Here is an 18,174-nt window from a genome sequence, read left to right on the forward strand (position 1 = left end):
CTTCATTTCAGACATATTTTAATAAGTTCATACATGTTTTTATGAGCAAGAAAGAAAATATATCATTATTAGTGCATTATATAAAAAAGGTGGAGGGAATTATGTTAATGTTTAGAAACCATATTTCCATCTTCCACTGACTGCTGCTGCTGGTTTAACCAGGTTGGGTTGAATATGTCGACGCATTAGCCCCTCCAGTTTCTACGACGTGCTGAAATAGATGGCGATTATAATTCTAATACTTTGAAAATCCAATAACATCATGTAACAACAAGAGAATGGACTACTTACGTGTACATCTAGGGAGGCCTGGGGACCATTGGCCATCAGCGCCGCAGGTAATGATGGCCGGGCCGGTCCTCACGTAGCCCCGGTTACACTCGATCGATATGGTGTCCCTGCTTTGGTACAGTTGGGTGTGATCACCCATCCAGTAGGCTTTGGCCACGTTTGGAGATGAACACATCATTTCTGTGAGGAAAGAGAACTCAATTTGTATTCTAGTCATTTCAAATACAAGTTGAACACATTTTTTTTATTGTGTCGGGGACCTTCGCATCTCGGAGGAAGATCACTCCATCTCCCATCCTCGGTGCACCAAATGTGACTCGGTCCAATCAGGGTTCCCGCGCTGCAGTGGTAGCGAATCACACTCCGGTATGTGTACGGAGGCTCCTGAGGGAAGATCATCTCAGCAGTCGTCCCTCCGCTCAGAGGCTTCGCACACACCACGGCTGGAAAAGATACAGGAGGAGTGATAAGTAGTGTTGGTACGGATGAAGAAGAAATAAAGATAAATGATGCTTGTTCACGGCACCTTCGCAGGTAGGAACACGCCCGTCCCAGCCTTGACTCATGCATGTTCTGGTTGCCTGACCCACAAGACTGTGCCTAAGAAAGAATAAACGAGTTTCAGATATGGGGAATGATGGAGTATGGAAGAACACAGATACGATGAGGATGTGTGAAAAAAGTAATAGCATGTTGATAGTATGTCAAAATAGTCATGAAAAATGTCAAAAGTATTTTACGTTGAAAATAATGTCAGAATAGTTTGTCAAAAAAAATGTAAAAGGTTGAAAAAAAAGTCTGAGTATAGTATGTCGAAAAAAGTATATAATGTAAAAAAAAAAGTCATGAAGAAAGTCATAAAAAAGTAATATTAGTATGTCAAAAAAAGCAGTTTGTCGGAAAAAAAGTCATGAAGAAAGTAATAAAAAAGTTTTTAAAAAAGTAATATTAGTATGTCAAAAAAACAGTTTGTCGGAAAAAAAAGTCCAAAAAAGTCATAAAAAAAGTAATATTTGTATGTCAAAAAAGCATAGTTTGTCGGAAAAAAAGTCATGAAGAAAGTCATAAAAAAAGTTAAAAACAAATAGTATGTAAAAAAAAAAAAAGTTTGTCGGGAAAAAAGTCACCAAAAAAGTCATTAAAAAGTAATATTAGTTTGTCAAAAAAAGCATAGTTTGTCAGAAAAAAGTAATGAAAAAGTCAAATTATAGTATGGTGAAAAAAGTATAGAATGTCAAAAAAAAGTCCAAAAAAGTAATAAAGTAATATAAGTATGTCAAAAAAAGCATAATTTGTCAGAAAAAGTCATGAAAAAGTCAAAAAAAGTCATAAAAAAGTAATATTAGTATGTCAAAAAAAGCAGTTTGTCGGAAAAAAAGTCATGAAGAAAGTCATAAAAAAGTTTTTAAAAAAGTAATATTAGTATGTCAAAAAAGCATAGTTTGTCGGGAAAAAAAGTAATGGAAAGTCATAAAAAAGTTAAAAAAAAAATATTAGTATGTCAAAAAAGCAGTGTCGGAAAAAAAAAAGTCCAAAAAAGTCATAGAAAAGTAATATTAGTATGTCAAAAAAAGCATAATTTGTCAGAAAAAGTCATGAAAAAGTCCAAAAAAGTCATAAAAAAGTAATATTAGTAGGTCAAAAAAGCATAGTTTGTCGGAAAAAAAGTCATTAAAAAGTCATATTAGTTTGTCAAAAAAAGCATAGTTTTTCATTAAAAAGTCATTAAAAACTAATATTAGTTTGTCAAAAAAAGCATAGTTTGTCGGAAAAAAAGTCATGAAGAAAGTAATAAAAAAGTTTTTTAAAAAGTAATATTAGTATGTCAAAAAAAGCATAGTTTGTCAGAAAAAAAGTCATGAAGAAAGTCATAAAAAAGTTTTAAAAAAAATATTAGTATGTCAAAAAAACAGTGTCGGAAAAAAAAAGTCATAAAAAAGTAATATTAGTATGTCAAAAAAAGCATAATTTGTCAGAAAAAGTCATGAAAAAGTCCAAAAAAGTCATAAAAAAGTAATATTAGTATGTCAAAAAAGCATAGTTTGTCGGAAAAAAAGTCATGAAGAAAGTCATAAAAAAAGTTTACAAAAAAATAGTATGTCAAAAGAAAAAAAAAGTTTGTCGGGAAAAAAAAGTCACCAAAAAAGTCATTAAAAAGTAATATTAGTTTGTCAAAAAAAACAGTTTGTCAGAAAAAAGTAATGAAAAAGTCAAATTATAGTATGGTGAAAAAAGTATAGAATGTCAAAAAAAAGTCCAAAAAAGTAATAAAGTAATATTAGTATGTCAAAAAAAGCATAATTTGTCAGAAAAAGTCATGAAGAAAGTCATAAAAAAAGTTAAAAAAAAATATAAAAATAGTATGTAAAAAAGTTTGTCGGGAAAAAAAAGTAACCAAAAAAGTAATTAAAAAGTAATATTAGTTTATCAAAAAAAAGCATAGTTTGTCAGAAAAAAGTAATGAAAAAGTCAACATATAGTATGTAAAAAAAAGAAAAAAAGTAATGTTTCTTTTGAAAAGTCAAACAGCAAAAAAGTCAAACAGCTGGATGTCCGTCGTCAGTCCTCTGTCGTCCCGGGAGACGGCAGCGGTGGATTCTCACCCCTCGTCACACACGGCCGTGGCAGCATCTCCGAACTCCACGCCAGTGTACAAGAACTGTCCGTTCACGATCTCGCCAGCAGAACCACACGGCTTTCCTTCGGAGGGAACAAAGGTTTTCTGTTCAGTCAGAAAAACCATCGAGTGAAAAGTAGAGTCCCACTTCAAAAAATCTAAATGTATTTATTCAGGCAGACCTTATGATTCATGATCATCTTATTTAAGTTTTGATTGTCATCTCTGTGACTCATTAAAAAAGATTTGTTTAACAAAATGCTGAGTGTGTACATGTGTGTGTACATTCAGATCTCAGTTTATGTAGAAACGCATTAATAAAAGTAATAAAAGTCATACGTTCACACTTCAGCAGCAGCGGCGTCCACCTTCCCATGATGCACCTGCGATACCTGCTGCCGCCGGCGGGAACGTATCCGACGTCACACACGTAATGAACTCTGACCCCGGAGGCGAAGGACGTCAGCGTGATGTACTTGTCAGCGAGGCTGGCGTTGCCGTGGGTTACCGGCACGCCACATCTGCCTGCTGAGCGGAGAGTAAAAGAAAGTATGGCTTTGGACACAGAAACATTTTCATATTTAATCAATAGTGGCGAGTAGAAATGCTGAGTCACCGTCTGAGTCGGGGGTTTTACCGGAGGAGGGCCGGCACAGAGGGGGGTCAGGCTGCCACAGACCTCCAGGACCGCATGTGATCCGCTGAGCTCCTTCCAGCTGGAAACCCCGATCGCAGGCGACGGTCACCGAGGCTCCGAGCCGGTGGACCCGGACGTCTCCGGCACCGCTCACCGAGTTGGCCACCGCGGGGGAGGGGCAGGAGGCCACGCCCTCTGCACAGATAAAAAAAAACAACAACAAAAAAAAGTGATTCACGGCAACGATGTAATTCTGCTCTGAGGAAGGAGAAGAGAATACAATTTAATTAAATAGAAAAAAAAAAAATTATATACAATAATAATCAACTATATGACAAGTATAAAAATTGTTAAAATGTATCGCCACTTTGAAAATAGTAAAATGATACTTGCTTGTTAATGCATCAGACAATTTTATGTAAATGAGGTTTTATCTTATTAAATCTTAACTAAAAAGAGACCGTTGGCTACTTGATGGCATCACATCATTAAATCAGAAAATCGTGATTTTAGGAATTAAATGTTATAAAAATGTTGACTATAAATAATTAAATATGCAAAACAGACTAAGTTTCTTTGCACCGCTCTGAAAAAAGAAGCTAAATGGCAAAGTTTCCGTATTGATCCGTTTCTTCGTTCGTTTCTCACGTTCAGGATTAAACAGAATACCTTCACATCGTATGAAAGCTTCATCATGGGTTCAGAAACCTGAAGGAACCTACGATGAAGCTTTCAAACTGGCTCCAGATCAGACGCTCCAACTCACCTTCACAGGACGGGAAGTCTCCGGTCCAGCCAGACCTCTTGCATATCATGTAGTCGAGTCCTTTCACGGAGTATCTGTCACCATGGAGACTCGTCAAACTCTTATTCTGATAGTCTGACAGGATATCCTGTAGTCATCAGACTTACCCCTCGTTGCAGACAGCGTAAACTTTCTCCCCGAGGAAGGAGTTCCCTTCGTACTGGAACTCGCCGTTGGGGAGATCCCCGGCGTTGCCACAGGATTTCTCTGGAGGACACGGAGAGAAATGGTGGATCAAAAACAGGAAGCAAGGTTGAAACATGATGTGCCAGATGGGATAAAGAAAACGCCTTCATGTCACCATATTTTAAAACAAAACCACATAAGCTGCTGCAGAGCCAGAAAAAGATCTCGGGGAGTTTTTGTGGAGATGAGTCAAGTATATACAAGTTGAAGGCTCAGGTTGAAACATCTGAGTGCTCCTGAGGTTAATACTGAACCAGTTTCCGTGTCGACCCCGAGCATTCATCAAAAATAAAATAGAAAATATGCATAGGAGTCTACAGAAATCAGCTTCCACATCGTATTCTCATTAGTTTTCAGTTTGCAGCAGCGTTTGAGTAAAAAGAAAGGCTCACAGTCGACCACCTCATTTAAGAAGAAAACATCTCCCATTCATAAATACATACTTCCTTACTTTATTCCAGGTCTATCAGCGCGACATGAAGAAAGCAAACCAGAAACAGCAGCAACAAACAGCAGAGAGATAAATATCACGTTTGTCAAGCAGTAGCAGAGTTTTAAGACACTTAAATGATATTAAATTTAATGGATAAGTGTCTATAATAGCTCTTTGAGTGAATATGTAGGTCGTATTAGAAAGTTTTCCTGATAAATCAGGGTTGCTGTTTTTTTGTTTTTTTAACTGTAGTGTTGAAACCGTTTCTTTGAGCTATAAGAGGCAATTTTGAAAGAAAAAAATGAATTCATCCTTTAATCTAGTATTATTTTAGGTCAAATGTAATAATAATAATAATAATAATAATAATAATATATATAGATATGTGAATATTTCTTTATTATTTTCTTATTCTAGGATGTTTTGTTCCTAGCAGGAATTCAGACTAAAATAAAAATATATATTGTTGTTGGAACAACGTGTAGTAACCGCCACGGCCGCCAGAGGGCGCCAGACTGCTTCCCGTGTGAATTCTAACATTCTGACGCTGAGAAACAGTTAACAGACTGTTTTATTTTTATTTTTTACTCTCCTTCCTGGCTCGTTTGCGGACCACGTACTCACTTTCACATTTCAGGGTGAGTTTGGTCCATTTCCCGGAGACACACTCGGCCGCGCGGCTCCCTCTGGACGGGGTGAAGTCCTCCCCGCAGTCGTAGTACACCTTCTGCCCGCTGACGAACGTCTGGACGCCGCTGTGTTTGCTGGACAGCCGGGTGTGCGGGTACTCCGGGGGCGCCGGGCACTTCTTCGGTACTTGAGCTTTAACATTAAAAAAAAAGATTAAAAAAAAGGGGGGAAAAAAGTTAAAAATACATAAATAATCACAACCTGCGAAACATTTGTCTTCAATGTACCTGAATCAATTAAGGCAAACGATAAAACCAGAATATTCCACCCGACATTCCTCATGTTTTTGGTTGTTTTTTTTAACTTCCGTCCGCGTGGCTCCGAGCAGTCAACAAATCCACAAACCAAATGTCACCAGCAGGCTGGAATCAAGCATTTATAGGAGGAGGGTGGCAGCAGCACCCAGACCAGCGGGAGACAGCAAGGACCGACGGGAGAGAGAGTCACGGACTGCGGGTCAAACGTAAAAAAAAGAGTCCTTAGACTCCTGAAATTCATGTTCCAGCTGGAATAAACAACATATTTTCAAATGTAATGCACATTTTTCTAATATTAAGTAAAAAAAAGAAAGAAAGAAAGTCTTACAGGATTGTTTGAAATATAGAAATAAAACATATTGTTTAAATCCTAAAGGATTAACAAAACTCCCATTAAGGCCATTTTATTTGTATACCTTTCAACAACAATTTAAAGTGCTTTATATAAAACAGTCAAAGCATGGAAGAGAAAAAAACATTAAAACAAGCCAATAATAAAATAAAGTTTAAAATTAAAAAAATAAAATAAATAAATAAAAAGATGAGATGTCAACCCCACTGTACTTTTAATAATAAGATGATATAATTGTATTTTAACAGTTATATTATTCATGTCTTTAGTACTTTTTGCTTTGAGCGACCTTCACTGATTTATCATTTCTGCGATCAGGAACGTTGGTTGATGATTTCCGGCTGATTAACTGGACGTTGACGCAGCTCGGTGATGAAGCTGCTGATGGATCTGAACGTCAGCGCTGATTACTTTAGATTGTGTCGTATCATCACACAAAACATGATATACAATATTCTCACGATGGCAAATCATTTGTTTACTTTAACTCCCTTTTTTTACTGAAAACAATCTAAATCCAACGCTTCTGATTTCACTGTTTTTAAAAGCTCCGTCTCATTGGGGACGTTTACCAAACAGGAAGGTTAATCTCTCTCACTCACACACACACACACACACACACACACACACACACACACACACACTGCGGAAACAGAAGAACAGAAGTCAAGGTAAACACTGCATTAAAATGAACTTTATTAATAACATTAAAGCTCTTTTTTAAGACATCATTACAGCCTCGTAGTCCTTTAAATAAAAAGGCACCGTTTCCAAATATTGATTGATTGCCGATATCTAAATCACATCCATATTGCTCATTATGAAGCTGGTAATTAAGAGAATCTTTAAACTAAAGAGCACTTTAAATCCTTTCATCAGTCGTGTGGAGAGTACATATTCATCACAGTAGACAGCTGAGTTTAATTAGAGCTGTTATTTGAGCCGAAGGTTAAACACACAGGGAGGAATCATGGAAGAGACAGGATCATCGTCACAGAGGAGAAACCAGTAGCTGCTGCACTTCCTTTATTTCTTTAACGAGGCTCGACCAAACGTTTACTCATTACTTTTTACAGCGTGGGTCTGCCGTCGCAAGCTCAGTTTTTCACAATCACTAAAACTAAAAGTCTAAAAGTCTAAACTCTGAACCAAATGTTCCGACACTCTTTTACAAGTTGACCTGGTTGGTCTCACTCTGCAGATCTCAGTCACTCTTATAGCAGAAACACATTCTCACTGAAACCGTCGTGATGCGTACCGTAACCACGGCAACAGGAGTTTACACACGCAGAATCAACAGTGAAAACACCGAGAGAAACAGGGTGTCGAAGGTTGATGATGAGGGAGACAACCTGAGAGGAAGAGGAGGACGAGCGCGTGAGAGAGTTGGCGGACCACGAGGAGGAGGATGAGGATGAGGAGGAAGAGGAGCAGGAAAACGAGAAGGAGGAAGTGGAGAATGAAGAAGAGGAGGATGAGAATGAGGAGGAGGAGGAAGACGATGAGGAGGAGGAGGAGGAAGAAGAGGAGGAGGACGCAGGAGTCTGCAGTGTGTTGTTTTTGTCCACTTCACGTGTTCTCTGAATATTTATTTTTGGAAAATGTAATTGTGATGAACTTTCCTTACTTTAACCTTAAATACACGTTTTAGTGTTTTCCGTTTGTGTGTTTGTGACGCTCCAGTTTAGAGAAAAGCCCGGAAGGTTTCAAGCGATGCGTCTTAGCAACTGTGAAAAACTGTAAAATGCTTTGAATTACAAATAAAAGTGATTAAAACATCGAGTCAGACTGTCGGAGGAACGACGCACATCATCTGGAACGTTGAAATAAGTAACTTAAAGACAAAGTAACTAAGGCTGTTCCTTCAAGAGCACTAAAAACTACAAAATGCTCCATCGAGGTTTACCATTGGCTCGTCGAGCATCATGTGACTCTACATGTGGAGTGTTAGCTGGGAGCTAATGGACGGCTGCTCAGAGTTCCTACTAATAAATCCAGCATTACATACGTCGCTGCCTGGATCTGAGCTTAAGTGCAAAAGGCTTTGAGTTCTCACTCTCTCACACACACACACACACACACACACACACACACACACACACACACACACACACACACACACACACACACACACACACACACACACACACACACACACACACACACAGTGTTTCAGGGCTGAAGCTGGCGGCGGTTTTCCTGCTGGTCCTCGCCGCGGTGGAACATCGGCGTGGATGAAAGCCTGCGACGGACAAACGGGTGTGAGAAGGTGGTACGAATGTTTCCCAGGCGATCAATAATCAATAATAAATAATGAATACCTCGTTAAGTCCCGACACAGTCGGCCGTCTCTTCAGCGTTGAAGCCGTTCACGGAGTCCTGCAGGACGGCGAGGGAGAGACGGCGTCAGAAACACAATCAAACAGGAACGAGGCGTTGGTTTCCTCAAATTAAAGTGTGAGCTCAGCGGCCCGACTGAGACTTTCATTTGTTTGTTTTTCCAGTTTTTTCATTCTGGAACTTTGTGTGTTTATGGCACTTTGTTGTGTAAAACATTAGACGACACTGAAACCAACAGCTGGAGATAAATCTATTAATAACAGCTCATTTAACATTTATATCTTTAACTTGTATCGTTTGTTTTAATTTACGGTTTCCAGGTCCATACAATCATTTATAATAATTATCATTCTTCTCAATCTGTACATTTATATTTGAATCCCACAACAACAATCACAGACTCAGTGGACATTAATACACACAAACTGTAATATATATATATATATAAATATATATATATATAATATAGACCTAACTGTACTTTAGGATTCAGTCAAATAAGAGTATTAACTAAATAAAGTGTATTGTATTGTTTAGTAAATGTTTTTATGTTATATATTTCTCTGAATGAGATTACCTGTATGAATAATAATAATGTTATTCTTCTTGTCAGCTCCTCCATGTTCAAACACCTCTAAGCCTCTTTTATCACTCTGATACTCACTGGGCTGACCTCGCTCTGCAGCAGCTCCGCCCTCTCCGACACCTCAGAGAACTGCATGCTGGGTAGAATGGGGGCCTGGGACACGCGGGCCTGCGGCGGGTTTCCCACGCTGTAGAGGCGGGGCCGCTTGATCTGGTCTTGGCTGGACAGCGGCGTGAAGCTGTTCCTCCGGACGAAGGCCGGCGGCACGGCATTCTGGGAAGAGAGGGGATGTTTTATTCTCATTAAACCTCCGACCGAAGCTCTGACATCACCGAGTCTGTGGATCTGAGGGCAAATACAGAAAAAAACACCGAGACAAACAGACAGAAATATAAAGAGCTTTGTTATGTTGTCAGCAGACAGGAAGTTCCTCGCCCCCGTTTGACCATAAATGTGTTTACGTGAAACTCTGTCTGGAACATTTGGTATCAACACTCAGATACTGGCGAGGAAACAAAACAGAGAGTGGCATTGAGACGGAAAACTCACAACTTTACTTTACTCAGACGAGACACTTGTTTCTATTTTCTCATTCTTACTTTATCTGCGAGGATATGTTGTGGTTTCTGTAAGTCGCTTTGGACAAAAGCGTCTGCTAAATGACCTAAATGTAAATGTCAACGTATATTTGAGACACATTTGAAATATCAAATATTATTATTATTATCTTTATTCACATTAGAGGTTTTATTTTACTAACGTAGTTTCGGGGTTAAGAGTCTGAAAACAACCAAACAACACGGCAGACGGAGGTATCGATTAGCGGTTCGGAATCCCAGAGTAACTCACGATAACGATAATATCACGATATTTTGCCCACGATGCTGCGATACACGATCTATTGCAAGAAATCATCTACGATATGCATCACGATATCTGTGTATCTGAAGGAGAAAACAGCACCTGCATATTTGAATACAAATAAATAAATGTTAAAAAAAACGCGATATATCGATATATTGTCCCACCACTAGTATTGATACGCAAACAGGTAATTTCATCTATATAGTTATAGTTTCCACATTTATCTGTCTATCCATACATCCTCATCCATCGGAGGAACCAGCGAGCCGGACAGTCAAACATGTCTTCTACGTTCTCTGTATCCGCTGCTTTTAAGGGAAACACTGGACGTTCGGCTCCTGAAAGTTGTGTCATTTTGGTTTGATCCAAATGTAGCTGAGGTCGGTTTGTCCAGTCATGACCGCCGTCCCCTGAACGCACCGCAAACGTGACCGATGAGTCAGCAGAACAAAAAAACCAGCTTACTAAAGGTCGGTCCCGGTGAGTGTTGACCGCCTCGACCTTCAGGTCAAACATGTCCACCTGGCAACCTGAGGGGGAGACAGGGAGAGAGACAGGGAGAGAGACAGGGAGAGAGTGAGACAGGGAGAGAGTCACAACACGGACGGAGGAAGATGATTGTCGACTGGAGGACGATGAAGAGAGACTCACCGTAAGCGACGGGGGTGAGTTTGAGGACGGTGTGCAGAGGACACTTCAGGTACGGCAGATCATCTGTGGAAACATGAACACATGAACACATGAACACACGTTTGAGTTCTGAGAGCAGATCTGAATCTAGACGGAGTGGTTCAGGTCCTGTTAAGCGGTTCAGGTCCTGTTAAGCGGTTCAGGTCCTGTAAAGCGGTTCAGGTCCTGTAAAGCGGTTCAGGTCCTGTTAAGCGGTTCAGGTCCTATTAAGCGGTTCAGGTCCTGTTAAGCGGTTCGGGTCATATGTACCTTGTTGTTGCTACTGTTTTACGTAAATTGTATTTTGATATGGATTCTGTTTGTACTGTTAATATTGTTTTTATAGGGAAACATTTATAAATAAAGAGATCTGTGGAATTTGAGGAGGTCAACGTGATTAATGTCATCGTCTTGTTTTAAAATCATCTTCCAAACAACTAATCATCAACAGATGAGAATAACATGATAATGTCCTCTCTATCTGCTCGTGTGTCCTTCACCATGTTTCTCTCGTCACAACAAGCTAAAAAATAAAACAGCCGTCGGCTCGGTGGGAAACAGTGAGCGTCACGGCCTTTCTAAAGTTTCCAGTTAGCCAAGTTCCAAGTTTCAGACGAGGCCGTCGGCCGGGTGAGCTGGTCTGGATTCATACGCACTTCCTGCTTTATTTCCAGGGTGATAAACGAGGTTCGCAATGATCCAAAATCCAACAGCTTTCCAAAATGATGGAGAGATGGACTTAAAGATCTAAAATTCATTCCAGATACACAATATTACCATTTCTCTCAAACATTGTTCACAAATCAGTCTAAATGTGTGATAGTGAGCACTTCTGCTTTTCTGAGATAATCCATCCCACCTCACAGGTGTGCCACATCAAGATGCTGATCTGACATCATGATTAGTGCACAGGTGTGCCTTAGACTGTCCACAATAAAAGGCCACCCTGAAATGTGCATTTTTTTGCTTTATTGGGGGTCTGGGGACTCAGAACCAGTCAGTATCTGGTGTGACCACCATTTGCCTCATGCAGTGCAACACATCTTCTTCGCATAGAGTTTATCAGATTGTCAATTGTGGCCTGTGGAATGTTGGTCCACTCCTCTTCAATGGCTGTGCGAAGTTGCTGGATATTAGTGGGAACTGGTACACGCTGTCGTATACGCCGGTCAAGCACATCCCAAACATGCTCAATGGGTGACATGTCTGGTGAGTATGCTGGCCATGCAAGAACTGGGACATTTTCAGCTTCCAAGAATTGTGTACAGATCCTTGCAACATGGGGCCGTGCATTATCTTGCTGAAACATGAGGTGATGTTCATGGATGTATGGCACAACAATGGGCCTCAGTATCTCATCACGGTATCTCTGTGCATTCAAAATGCCATCAATAAAATGCACCTGTGTTCTTCGTCCATAACAGATGCCTGCCCATACCATAACCCCACCACCACCATGGGCCACTCGATCCACAACATTGACATCAGCAAAGCGCTCACCCACACGACGCCATACACGCTGTCTGCCATCTGCCCTGAACAATGTAAACCGAGATTCATCCGTGAAGAGAACACCTCTCCAACGTGCCAGACGCCATCGAATGTGAGCATTTGCCCACTCAAGTCTGTTACGGCGACGAGCTGGAGTCAGGTCAAGACCCCAATGAGGACGACGAGCATGCAGTTGAGCTTCCCTGAGACGGTTTCTGACAGTTTGTGCAGAAATTGTTTGGTTATGCAAACCAATTGTTTCAGCAGCTGTCTGAGTGGCTGGTCTCAGACGATCTTGGAGGTGAACCTGCAGGACGTGGAGGTCCTGGGCTGGTGTGGTTACACGTGGTCTGCGGTTGTGAGGCCGGTTGGATGTACTGCCATATTCTCTGAAACGCCTTTGGAGACGGCTTATGGTGGAGAAATGAACATTCAATGCACGAGCAACAGATCTGGTTGACATTCCTGCTGTCAGCATGCCAATTGCACGCTCCCTCAATGCTTGTGGCATCTGTGGCATTTTGCTGTGAGACAAAACTGCACATTTCAGAGTGGCCTTTTATTGTGGACAGTATAAGGTACACCTGTGCACTTATCATGATGTCAGATCAGCATCTTGATGTGGCACACCTGTGAGGTGGGATGGATTATCTCAGCAAAGCAGAAGTGCTCACTATCACACATTTAGACAGATTTGTGAACAATGTTTGAGAGAAATGGTAATATTGTGTATCTGGAATGAATTTTAGATCTTTAAGTCCATCTCATGAAAAATGGGCGCAAAAACAAAAGTGTTGCGTTTATATTTTTGTTGAGTGTAATTACAGCCAATCTGCATAATTAACACCCAAATGACTAATTATCCAAACGTGCAAAACAGAAAATGAAAAGAACGTGCATAAATACCTAAAATACCAGATAACATAAAACTAAACATTCTAGGACATGACTAAAATAATGCACGTTTATACAACAGTGCCACCGTGAGGTGGATGAGGCGTGTGCACGTACCGGCACTCTTGTCCAGGAAGTAGGCGAGCAGGCAGCGCATGACGGCCTGGTGGCAGATGACCAGCACGTTGCCCTGCCGCTCCAGCTCCATGATGACGGGCTCCAGCCGCTGGACCAGGTCCTGGTAGGACTACAGGGACCACAATGCATCTCACTGGGTTGGCTTTCATTTCAATGTGTGTAATTATTAGAATTCATAGTGGAATTTTTACGTGAAATCCTCATAATTAGCATACAGACACATGTTTTGTGATCTTGACTTTTGAACACCAAATTATCATCAGTTCATCCTCGAGTACAATCAACCCTTTTAGGGCAAATTTGAAGAAATCTCTGAGATGAAGCGTTCAGGAGAACGTGAAAACATGCTGCCGCCGCATACAGGAATACAAATGTTGTACGGTAAGTCATTAAAATATCATCGTATAATATGTCACAACAAATGTCAGAGTATGACAGACATAAGTCATAGTAAAGTATGTCTGAAAATTAAAAAATATATATTTTCATGATTTAATTCCCCCTAAAAACTAAAATGATCTTCTCAACTAATGGTATCTAACAACCCACATCTTATTAGGGTGTTTATCAGATTATTTGATAACCACGAGTATGATGTGCCATTCTAGTCATAAGCTATGTTTTATTCTCCCTGTCTTTCTGTAATGCATTTTTATTTGTTTTGTTTTGTTTTTTTATTGTCCATTGTATTGCAAATATTTAATGCATTTTAATTTTGCCTTTATTTTCTTTTAATTCTTCTATTTTTTCACTTTATTGTCTGACATGTTATGAGTCTTGTGTATGAAAGGTGCTGTACCAATAAAGTTGCCTTGCCTTGTATAATAAGTCAAACAGGCAGAAAATGTCTGCCAAGACGTCGTAAACTTGTAAATGTCATAGAGGTTTCTGTCAAATTATTCATCATTATAAGCGTGTGAATTCTTGAGTTATGGTCGAAAACGACCTTGACCTTCTCAAGTCGAGTCCAGGTGGACTATATTTGAAGAGATCTCCTTGTGAGAGATCTGGATGGCAGACAGCGTACCTCTCCTCCCTGGTAGCGGTAGTGGTACTTGTCCTGGTTCCTCATGGCGAACTCCTCCGGGTACGTTTCCTCAATCGCTTCATAGGACATTTCTTCACAAACTCCCTGAAACACAAAGGAAAAGAGTCATAAACGTGTCCTCACAGTGAATACGATCCATGGGGGACGGGGGACGTACGGCGTCTATCTCGTTCAGGATCTTCCACTGCTCGTAGGGGACTCCCAGCTCCTCGGCCGTCTGGATGGTGCGTCTCAGCTGGCTGGTCCAGACCTTCAGGTCCGACAGGCGGTGCTTCTCCACGAAACCCTTCAGCTCGGCTGAAAACTGTCCGAGACAACATTCCACGTTCAGACACATCTTCACGTCTTTACTCCACTAAATCAGTTGGACATGGTTTTGAGAACGTGGGAGTCTTTTCTGGACCCGGACCACGACTTGACCTGCTGACCTTTATTTGACTCCACTGGATGAAAATGGGACGTGTTCTGTGACCACAGCTGACCTTGTAATTTGTATTAATTTTGTATTATTTCAATTATTATTGTTGTTAGTTTGTATCCGTTTAAATGTCTGGATTTGTTATTTGTGAAAAACAATAAAGAATATATATATATTTAATAGACACAGTTGATCATTAAAACCTGTAGCAGCAGGACTCCATCATCGTACTGGAGTTATGCTAGAAAAATGTTTTTACGTTGTTTTGCTTGAACTTTTTGGTGGATTTTATAACTTTAAAAAAATAATGGCCAAGTTGGACACCTTCAACACAAACACTTATTATCTTTGTTTCCTGGAGTTCGATGAGAGATTCTGTCATTAAATGTGAAGCTACAGCCAGCAGACGGTTAGCTTAGCACAAAGACTGGAAATGGATGGAAACAGCTAGCTCATTAACTATACCCTTTTCTTCCAGTCTTTATGTGAAACTACCCGACGCTGCGTGTTTAAAAGGACGGATGTGAGATACCTAACATGATAAATAACCTGTTTGCCTCGCTCCGACAGCTCCGAGTCCCCGCCGATGCGCCCCTCCACGTTGTGGTGGCTCTCTCCGTGCCGACAGAGGTAGATGGAGTGGGAGTGCACGTGGATGTTCATGAGGTAGTACACGATTTTACTCTGGATGTAGTCCTGCACCTTGTTGACCAGGAAGCGGCGGCCCACGTTGATGACCTGGATGAAGGACAGGTTCCTGTCGGGAACCGAGGAGAGAGAAGGTTCTCTTGTGATGTTTGGTCCAAACATCCTGACTCTCTGTAGCATCAACAGACTAACAACTACGTTCTGTTAAGGATCATTTACTGTCACAGCAAAACACTCCTTTAACAGGTAACCAGAAACAACGTGGAAGCGTCTTACTTGTCGTGTTCATCCGGATCTAAAGGCTGGTACGTCACTTTATAACATTCTATTCTCTTCAGGAAATCCTCCATGACGCGTTCTCGGTCCCTCTGGGGGTAATCGGGGCTCGACACCTTCACATCCTTCATGAGACGGGAATTATTTATTTATTTATGACCTTTATTTAACCAGGTTTGTCCCATTGAGACCCGGCCAAGAACGGCAGCACGTAAAGTTTCAACACATGGTCACATTAATCATAGACAAAAAGAAACAAATAGAATACAAATTGAATTTTCAAAACATTTACACTCCTGAAGCCTGGATGTAAAGGAATCCATCATGGACTTGAATACATTCAAAGATACCAGACTTTGGAGTAGAGATGATTCACAAACAACAAAAAAACACAAATCTGTGCTCGTGAATAAAAAAGAAGCCTAACTTACCAGAATATTTGTAGCGATGACATCTGGATCGTCACATATCGACTCCACAAAAAACACCTGATAGAAAAAATGCTGGTTGTTAGAAAATGTACCTGAAGACACAAATATCATATCATGTGCTTTTATTTTGAAGGGGATTTTTTATGCAGCAGAGTGCCAGTAGGTGGTGCTAAATTGAGTCTTTTTGAAAATACTTCTCAGTAGCTTTTTGATTTCATGTATTTTCGTGAAAAATGAAATGTTGGGATTGTTATTTATTTATTGGTTTATTTAAAACAGGGACCATGTACAAGGTTCATTAATAACTGGAGTAAAAAGATGGCTTGTACCAGATTATAGCTAAAAGCTCATTTCCATCTGCATTATTTGAATTTTGAATTTATTTATTCAGGATAGCCCCTTGAGATGAATCATCTCATTTTCGAGGGGGTCCTTCCACAAAAAGATACAATGGTACAATGTCAGGTAAAGAAATAAAAAGAAAAGCGAATACATTGAAACACAATACAGGACTTACGTACATACACACACACACACACACACACGCAAGACAAGGCTCTCCTAACCCCAGCTAATCCACAAACGGCCAGATATCGGAATAATAGTCAACTTGTGATATCTTAGCTTACAAATGGGAAAAATACAGAAATAAATACAATAATAATAATATTATAATAGTAAAAATTAAGTAAATAAATAATCGGATCAGATAAGAGAATCACACACACAAAGAAAGAAAACATTTTGCAGTTTGCACGAGAGAGAGGAAAGATAAGTAATAGGAAATAATAATAATAAATAAATAAATAAATAGTAAACATCATCGGAAACAAGAACAGGGAGTTTGCAAATGAATTAGAAGTGATGCTTTGAAGCTAGATAGAGAAGTGGAAGCCCTAAGCTGGCATGGGAGACTGTTCCAGTCAGACGGAGCTTTAAACTGAAATGAACGACGACCAGATTCTTTAAATATTCTGGGAATAATGAAAAAGAGATGATCTGTATGTCTAAGACTGTATTGTGTACTATAAGGAATCATAAATTGTTTTAAATATAAAGGAAAATTAAAGTGAATGCATTTGAAAATAAATAATAACCAATGAAGAACTCTTCTGGCTTTTGGGGTTAACCAGTTCAATTAAATCAGCCTTCTACTTGAATAAGTGACTGAATAGTTTTAGTAGTAGTGTTTGTTATATATTCACGTCGTTGGACTCATTTATTTCATATTCAGACTGTGATATTCTGTCTTTTTATTCAGTATTGTCATGAAGGGGTGATGGTGAGAACCGCTGCCTTAAATGATATAAATCATCTCACCTTGTATGAATGATCCTTTGCAAAACTGAGAATGAGTTCCCTCCTCTCTCTGGTGGTGTTGGTGGCATCAAAAACCTGGCAAATGAAATCACCATTAATAACATAAAATATCCATGAGGAGCGCTGGCAGGTGCACGTTGAGTCTGTGGGTTCCTTACAGCGATCTGACCTCCCTCCTCACTCAGATAGGCCTTGACATCACGCAGCGCCACCAGGGCACACTGTCTGTGGAAACATGAGGGAAATCAATGTCGCTTTTAAAAAGCATCTGAAAATAAACTCAGAGTGGAATCAATGACGCCTGGCTGTCATGACCCTGTTCCACCAGCAGGGGGACGAATGAGAGGATGGAGTCAAGTTACAACCCTGCAAAGAGAAAACTCTCACTTTCTAATGTGCATCGCTTCCTTATTGTCATGTCTGAAGAAGTCGTAGGATTTGTACGACTGCACGGCTTCTCTTCGGTAAACTCCGAGGTTAAACACTGCAGGAGAGAGAGAGGGGGAGAGAGAGGGAGAGAGAGGGAGAGGGAGAGAGAGAGGGGGAGAGAGTTCACCAAACCAGTTCTCCCACTTCCACTGAGGTGAAAACAGAAGCCTGACAACAAACAGAGCCGGCTGATCGGGGCGGTGACGCATAATCAACTATAAAATATCAGCATAGCCTAAAGCACAAGATTTTACCTATTATTCATTTTATATTTAACCTTTATTTAGCCAGAGAGGTCAGCAGTTTCACATTAAAATCATTTCATATAACATAAGAGAACATAAGAAATGATTT

At 40.1% G+C, this 18,174-nt stretch overlaps 2 protein-coding genes across 7 annotated transcripts in view; both read right to left on the minus strand.

Moving 5' to 3' along the window:
* Position 1: 1 nt before the first annotated feature.
* Positions 2 to 6,092, minus strand: LOC311017552 (complement receptor type 1-like). Of its 4 annotated transcripts, none has more exons than XM_084015977.1 (11): positions 5,887 to 6,092; positions 5,594 to 5,791; positions 4,458 to 4,557; positions 4,312 to 4,385; positions 3,546 to 3,740; positions 3,248 to 3,433; positions 2,895 to 2,991; positions 818 to 891; positions 552 to 734; positions 292 to 471; positions 2 to 211 (listed from the first exon to the last, which is right to left on the minus strand). In XM_084015977.1, exons 1-11 carry the CDS (start codon positions 5,939 to 5,941, stop codon positions 186 to 188), a joined length of 1,368 nt encoding a protein of 455 aa, XP_083872103.1. In that variant the 5' UTR covers positions 5,942 to 6,092; the 3' UTR covers positions 2 to 185. The 4 variants fall into 4 exon arrangements, with proteins under 4 accessions (XP_083872103.1, XP_083872102.1, XP_083872100.1 ...); XM_084015976.1 differs by having other exon boundaries at positions 3,248 to 3,436; XM_084015974.1 differs by having other exon boundaries at positions 3,248 to 3,436; positions 3,525 to 3,740; positions 5,887 to 6,091.
* Positions 6,093 to 6,942: 850 nt separating this feature from the next.
* The window catches only part of LOC311017548 (6-phosphofructo-2-kinase/fructose-2,6-bisphosphatase 2-like), a 14,750-nt gene continuing 3,518 nt past the window's right edge, over positions 6,943 to 18,174 (minus strand). The window contains exons 4-18 of one of the 3 annotated variants that reach the window (XR_014597639.1): positions 17,779 to 17,875; positions 17,550 to 17,616; positions 17,392 to 17,466; positions 16,072 to 16,128; positions 15,641 to 15,765; positions 15,266 to 15,473; positions 14,456 to 14,602; positions 14,278 to 14,382; positions 13,230 to 13,359; positions 10,710 to 10,772; positions 10,524 to 10,588; positions 9,273 to 9,467; positions 8,590 to 8,647; positions 8,361 to 8,510; positions 6,943 to 8,319 (exon numbers count right to left, since the gene is read on the minus strand). Coding sequence is in view for 2 of the 3 variants with exons in the window: in XM_084015966.1 (XP_083872092.1) it covers positions 8,594 to 8,647; positions 9,273 to 9,467; positions 10,524 to 10,588; positions 10,710 to 10,772; positions 13,230 to 13,359; positions 14,278 to 14,382; positions 14,456 to 14,602; positions 15,266 to 15,473; positions 15,641 to 15,765; positions 16,072 to 16,128; positions 17,392 to 17,466; positions 17,550 to 17,616; positions 17,779 to 17,875 (1,388 nt within the window). In the remaining variant the exon portion in view is untranslated. Of the gene's footprint in view, positions 8,511 to 8,589; positions 8,648 to 9,272; positions 9,468 to 10,523; positions 10,589 to 10,709; positions 10,773 to 13,229; positions 13,360 to 14,277; positions 14,383 to 14,455; positions 14,603 to 15,265; positions 15,474 to 15,640; positions 15,766 to 16,071; positions 16,129 to 17,391; positions 17,467 to 17,549; positions 17,617 to 17,778; positions 17,876 to 18,174 lie in introns of all 3 variants that reach the window. The other 2 variants (XM_084015967.1, XM_084015966.1) reach the window with 2 other exon arrangements.

This window comes from Eutrigla gurnardus (assembly GCF_963514095.1).
Source record: "Eutrigla gurnardus genome assembly, chromosome: 8".
In the NCBI taxonomy this organism is placed as follows: Eukaryota; Metazoa; Chordata; class Actinopteri; order Perciformes; family Triglidae; genus Eutrigla; species Eutrigla gurnardus.

Bases quoted from the DNA above. Each gene is read 5' to 3' on its own strand.
- LOC311017552 (XM_084015974.1), bottom strand. From the start codon at position 5,941: ATGAGGAATGTCGGGTGGAATATTCTGGTTTTATCGTTTGCCTTAATT. The intron at 3,741-4,311 runs GTGAGTTGGAGC...TTATCTGTGCAG, and splicing joins AGACTTCCCGTCCTGTGAAG to AGGGCGTGGCCTCCTGCCCC. The intron at 2,992-3,247 runs GTATGACTTTTA...TTCCCTCCGAAG, and splicing joins GCTGCTGCTGAAGTGTGAAC to GAAAGCCGTGTGGTTCTGCT.